The 6,640-nt window shown below is 33.9% G+C and overlaps 1 protein-coding gene and 1 long non-coding RNA gene across 2 annotated transcripts; one reads left to right on the forward strand and one right to left on the reverse strand.

Moving 5' to 3' along the window:
• Positions 1-271: 271 nt before the first annotated feature.
• Positions 272-1,859, forward strand: LOC114820546 (uncharacterized). The gene is made up of 4 exons (XR_003767988.2): positions 272-574; positions 1,007-1,200; positions 1,396-1,428; positions 1,543-1,859. It is a non-coding gene; the product is annotated as an uncharacterized lncRNA (long non-coding RNA).
• Positions 1,860-4,301: 2,442 nt separating this feature from the next.
• Positions 4,302-6,393, reverse strand: LOC114820578 (MLP-like protein 43). Its single transcript, XM_029091555.2, has 3 exons — positions 6,313-6,393; positions 5,974-6,193; positions 4,302-5,034 (listed from the first exon to the last, which is right to left on the reverse strand). Exons 1-3 carry the CDS (start codon positions 6,391-6,393, stop codon positions 4,757-4,759), a joined length of 579 nt encoding a protein of 192 aa, XP_028947388.1. The 3' UTR covers positions 4,302-4,756.
• Between the last annotated feature and the right edge of the window lie 247 nt (positions 6,394-6,640).

The raw sequence follows: 6,640 nt of genomic DNA on the forward strand, positions 1-6,640 counted from the left end.
TCTGCCTCCCGAGGTGAGAGTCCTCCATTCCATTGTCTGGTAGCCCAGACCAAGGCTTACATCTGGAAAATTTATATATACTAAAACCCAAATTCAAGAGTTATTGTTCTATAACAGTAAAATGTCGAAAATGCCCTCATATTTTTTAGTTGGTAGCGCTTTGTTTCAACTTATGTACAGTGAAAGGACGATTATGCCCTTCTGCTCCACCTGTCGACCATCGCTGCATCTTCTGGCATCTTCCCCTGCTTTTCACTCTTTTTGCTTCTGTTGCTTTTCATTCTTTCTCCTCCGATTTCCGTTCGATTGTTTGGGTTTTGTGGTTTTTGTTTTCTTTGCTCTCTATCTCCCTATTACCTCTGTTGGTTTCTGTTGTTGTTGATCTTTGTTCTCTCATGTTCTATTTGAACACAGAAAAACAACCACACAGGCCTTGGCCTTTTGCATTGAGTATTTTGCTATTCTTTTTGGTGATGTAGTTGTTTGATATGATTTCATTTTTTTTCTTCAGGAAACGTTGCTGATTGAATTTTAGGGGTTTTGTATAGAAGTTTGCATGCCCGTTCTGATTAAGGTATATAATTTATGTTTTTCCTCTTAAATCTTTTCTTGAACAAAAGTTTAAATTTTTGTGGGTCTTATTTTGTTTGCATATCTTAATTAATTTTTGGGGTTTTGTTTATGTGTTTGGATTTTTCGTTTGGGTATATGATTTGGTTTTTTTAATTTTTTAATTTTGAGGAAGCAATTGTCATCGTTTTTTGCCGCTTTTATGTGTAGGGTTCCATACGCTTGAGGTTCCTCTCTCTCTCTCTCTCACTTTTTTTATTCAATTCATGGTCGAATTTCATTTGTATGAATGTTGGATCTATTGCTTTCGACAAATTGTGCACTTTGTTTATTGCGATTAATTTTTTTGTGGTTTTTTTTTATTTATTTATTTTTTTTGTGGTTTGATTTGGTGAATTTTTGGGAAAATCCAAGTTCAATCCCGTTCTATTTGCAGCATGCCAGAGATGATTTAAAACATTTTATGGTGGACAATCAATTGGAAACAACTTCAAATGGGAAGTTTTCGCAAGGGACGCATGCAAGTGGGGTTATGCCTGATGCTGATGGAGAATGCTTTTTGGAATTCCATTAAGGGAAATTTTGGGTCTTATTGAAGAAATTTTAAACCCAGAAAGCTTGGGTTTCGTGGTGAGTTCTCTGACATTTTTGGTTAGGGTTTAGTTCTTGGGTTCTCTTTTAGTTGTTCAAATTTTTGTGATTTTAATTTTAAAAATCTGGGTTAAAGAATTTTTTCTGAGTTAATTCATGATATTGTATGAAGTATGGCTTATTCTATTCTCTTTTTATTGAGGTATGAATTTACTTGGAAATGTTTATATGCAGGTGGACTATGCCATTTGAGAAACTATGATATTCGTATGTTATGTAATTATTTTCATTTTATTTTGGATTTGTTCAAGTTCCAGTTTGCACCATTGTAAGATGTTTATCTAATTCCAAGTATCTAATTCGTTTTGTCCCAATATACAGTACTCAAACGCTCTCAACGAATACCCGCTATCTCCCTCTCTCTCATGATAATTGATGCGGAGTACCAGACCCAGAGAAGTTGAGAATCTAGACCTCCCAAACTTGGTCTCCCTTCTCGGCTGTGGAGTATCAACCGGTACACTTGAACTTCCCAAATTATGTTGAAATATTTGAGAAATGTAGAGTAAACAAAAGAGAAAAGGAATTTTAGAGAGAGTGATATAATAGTTGCTCTGTAATTGTAAGAATGAATTAACTATTCAACAGAGAGAGAGTTAACAATTTATACAACAACTAATCACCTTGCTTGGCTCTCATGGCACATACTTAACAGACTAACAAACACTAACAATCTCTAAACTGATCTGCTAAGCTAGACCATTAACCTTTGTTTATAACCCAGTCACTCATCTTTCGGCACTTATCATTATTTGCAAAATCTAGAGCTGCAGAAACCCCATTCTTAATGAATATTATTTTTTGTTGATAATTAATTGATGATTAATCTATTCCATTGTTATTATTTTATCGCCAAATGCTTTGAATATTCATTAGCAAAAGATATAGGGTTAACTATTTAATGAATACAATTTTGATGGTTGATTGCATTTCGTTAGTTATAAATATGGTGAATCCATTATTCAATACTAGCTGAATAATTATAATGCTTTGGCCACTTATTTTGAATTCTGTTCAAATTGATGAAGTCGCATGTTTCTTAAATGGAAACCTGTGTTCTTTGAATTTGGCCACTTATTTTGAATTCTGTTTAAATTGTTGGGCCATGGACTCGAAAAAATATTGTTAGACCAGCTAGGCTCAAAATTGTTGGGCTGGTCCATTTTCTTGTAAATTAGGAAGGGTTTTATTTATTTATTTTTAATATAACATACCGAAAGGTTTTAGGTTATATATAACTTGCTATTAGCTTTTTACATACCAATTCTGATAATATAAAAGTACCAGTAGATTGGTAGGTATCTAAACAAAAAATAAATAACATATCAAAATACTAATTTGTACACAAATTTAGATTACATAAAGTACCAATAATGTATTGGTAAGCTATTTTTTAATATATGGACCTACATGTATATCATGTATGTAATGTATTATCATTTGGAGTACATTGGTACATTTAAAATATCACCCGTTTGATTTTTCTTTTGTTAAAAAAGCATTCTTTTTTTGCACCCACAATTCAACCTTTTTTTGTTATTATTGAAATTTGATTGTCTTTTCTGTTTTTTTTTGTTTGTTGGACAAACGATATCATTTACTCTAAGGGAGGGGGGAGGGGGATAAACTAGTAATAATATGGTTTAAATTCGTTTTTTGCCAAAACGAACCTAAGACCTCTTACTTACAAGCGAAAAGGAATAACATTAGATCGTAATACTAAGTGGCTAGCAATATTGTTTTTTTCTCTTTTGAAATCATTTGAATTAATGAGACATAAATTAACAATATCTTTTTTTTGTAAGTGAGGGGTCTTAGGTTTGGTTCTCGCCAAAGGTGAATTTGAACCACATTACTGATTTACTTGCATTTTTACTAAGGATTGGTTCCAAAAATATTTTCATCAAAAGCGCTTTCAGTCATTTTAAAAGCACATCCAAACGAGCTAGATGTTTGGTCTAAAAAATTAAAAAACCAAGCATTTAGATCAAAATGCCCCCTTAATACTTTGTAATCAGGAAGTTAATTTCATGGTTTCTAATTAAAAGTTTAACGTGTTTTTGATACAAGTATTTCTAGCAAAAACACTTGTACTTGCCAAAAATGAAATTCCAAACCACAGTATCACCATGAATGTGACTGGCCATAAAAAACAACCTTACTCTATTTTTTAATATATGCCGCATAATAATACTATGTGTCTAGTGAATTTTTTTTTTTACATGCAAGTTTGATACTGATTTATTCTTTCATTTTAATGTAACTCTATTTTTCAATATATTTTGCACACCAAACCGAGGGGTGGCCAGGGTGTGCACTACAAAATGACCTACCTTATACCTACTCGTAAACTACTATTCTCCCACAGTCCCACTACCTTTAACCTACTCTTAAACGGAGTAGGATTCTCTCATCTCCTAGTTTTCATCCCCTTCCCTCCCCTCATATTTGAATGGTTATGGTTAAACCGCGTAAACGTTTTGTGTTAATTTTTTAATAGCCAGAAAAAGACAAAAAACATTTTGCGAGAGGAAGGAAGAGAAGGGGATGAGAATAGAAGGGAAGAGAATTCTACCCCCTCTTAAACTACTATCCTCCTACTTATATGGCTCATCCCTACATACCCTAGATTTGGTCCTGAATCCGTCCCTCGTTATATAAAACAGTTGTAAGAAAAGAAAAAGAGGTTGATCAATGATCAACTACACAATTTTTTCATTTTAGCATAGGCTAAATCGTCAAAATGGTCCCTGAGATTTGCATAACTTATCACTTTGGTCCCTGAGATTCCAAATCGATAAAAGTGGTCCCTGAGATTGTCCACTATCCATCATTTTGGTCATTCCGTTAAAAACTCCGTTAAGTGTCCCGGAGCTCTTGGCCGAAAGTTTGGACAATTTTCAAAGCTTCGTAACTCAATCATTTCTTAATCAAATTCGATTCATAATATATCAAAATGAAGATAGGAAAGTGTAGAATAAGATTATACCTATTTCGAAGCCCAATGGTTGCCGAAGATAGCTGGAAAATAGCTTCAAAGTCGACTGGTCCGAGTGAAAACTTGAAAACTCGCCAAAAACTGGGTAAACTTTAAACGTTCATAACTTCTTCAATACTCAACGAAATCAAGTGATTCAACAACGAAAATCATACTTCTCAACGAGACGAAGAGAATGATCCCTTTTTAGAAGGCTAACACACCATGGTTTGGGCGGAAAAAAGCTCGAAAGTGGCTGTCTTGGTCTCGAGTTAGCCACTTTCGAGCCGTTTTCTGGCCAAACCACGGCGATCTAGCAGTCTAAAAAGGACATACAGAATCTTATATAAACGCACAAAGTGTGCAAAAGATAACATAATCCATGAAATAAAGGGCATACATATCTTATATAAACACACAAAAACATGATTTGATACGAACGAAACAGCCATCATATCAAATATTTTTGTTGATCACACACATGCAGATAGATCGTGATTGCAGCACACAGATTAATCACAGACCATATATAATAAAGCCGTAAGCCTTCTGTGCTTGTTATGCGTCGGTGCTTGTAAGGTGAGCATCAATATCTTTGGAGAGCTCAACTAATAACTGGAGCAATGTATGTGGATCTTCAATATCGTCGTGGTGGTGCTTCTCATACTCCAAAGTCCAGTGCACGTTGCATCCCTCGCCTTTCGGAGTTGCGTGGATGGTGAACTTGAAGCTCTTGTAATGCTCCAAAAGATCTCCTTCAATCACTTTGAAAGTGATCAGATTATTTTCAGCATCTATGGCTTCAACCAAGTCCTTAGCAACTTTGGCTTTTCCATCTGTATACATGAAAAACTCACATAATTAATATGAAATCACAAGCAGCTTAGTTAAGTTGACTAGAACAATGTAAGTTCAAATCCATTTATAAATTAGATAAATTTAGTATAAAATGTTGCTTGTGTATTTTAGGATGGTACATATATATAAAAGAGTACCAATGATGGAGCCACCCACAAGACTAAGGTGGGATATAGCCCATGGAGGTTTTCTGTAAGGGTAGTGTCATTCATGCACTTATTTTTACTTCTCACACACTTCTCTCAATTTTCAGCTATCAAATAGAATGAATTGAAGATGACCAATGGCAAAAAATTAATAAAGGTGTGTTGGAAGTAAAAATAGGTATGAATAACACTATTCTTTTGTAATCTCATGCTTATAGCCCATTCAATTTCAATACAAGTTATTATTTAATGTATATTTAGTAAAAGATAGGTAATAAATAATAAGTTTTATGCTAAAAATTATAAATTAGTTTTATCTCCCGTCCCCCTTTATCCTATGTGTAATAGAAAAAAAAACCATTTACCTTATGCGATTTAGCCTATGTGCTTCTCACTCGAAAAAAAAATCATTTTTTTTAAATCCACAAGTCAATCCCTATCTCTGCAATTCCTTACTTTCCGTTGTGATTTTCCGATGGAGTCACCTTTGGTACTTTCTTAATCTCTTTATTTACTTATTCTTGATTTAATTAATATGTTAATTATTTATATGGTCCTTGAATTAATCGGCTAGGTTATGATTTTGAGAATAATTTATATTCTATTGTTGTTCTTTTATATTGATTACCATATAATTTTATATAAGCAAAAAATAAACGTATGATTTTATGGCATTAATTTCAGTTAGCCAACTCAAGAAAAAATTCCTTACTCTGCCCTTGAAGAGTATTATAGTCGATATTAATTGAAGCAAGGTAGTTAGGGTTTTACCATAGAAATAATTCCAGTAGACCACAGATCCGACGGTTCCCCAATCACCTTCATGTAGGTCACAGGCCTGAATGATTCTGTCGCTGGCATTGGAGATGTGGTGTGGTTTGTGTGTGAACATTTCATGGAACTTGGCAGCGGAAGCCTTGATTTCAACAACGGTCTCCAGCTTGGACAAGGATAGTTTACCCTCCCACTTCTCGTGCCCTCCCGTGCCCTCCTATTTTGTATGGTCATGGTTAAGCCACGTCAACATTTTATATTGTTTTTTTTATAGAGATAATAAGACAAAAATAAATAGTAATATAAAATATTAACGTGATTTAACCGTGACCATACAAACAGAAAGGCACAGGAGGGCACGAGAAATGAGAGGGCAAACAATCCTTGTCCCTTCAGCTTACCACAATCGCTAGACATTTTCACCAAAAAATGGTATTTTCCAAATATTATAGGAGTGTAGAGTTATATAGCCTATATATAGGGTACTTCTTATTTGAATAAAACTGATTGGAACCTTGCACTTATATAGGAACATGCGTTGTCTGCCCTCCCAGTTTTCATACACTCTCATCATCTTCTATTTTGTACGATCACGATTAAACCACGTTAACATTTTATATTGATTTTTTATAGAGATAATAAGACAAAAAATAATAATGATATA

The sequence above is a fragment of the Malus domestica genome, chromosome 13, assembly GCF_042453785.1.
Source record: "Malus domestica chromosome 13, GDT2T_hap1".
Taxonomy (NCBI): domain Eukaryota; kingdom Viridiplantae; phylum Streptophyta; class Magnoliopsida; order Rosales; family Rosaceae; genus Malus; species Malus domestica.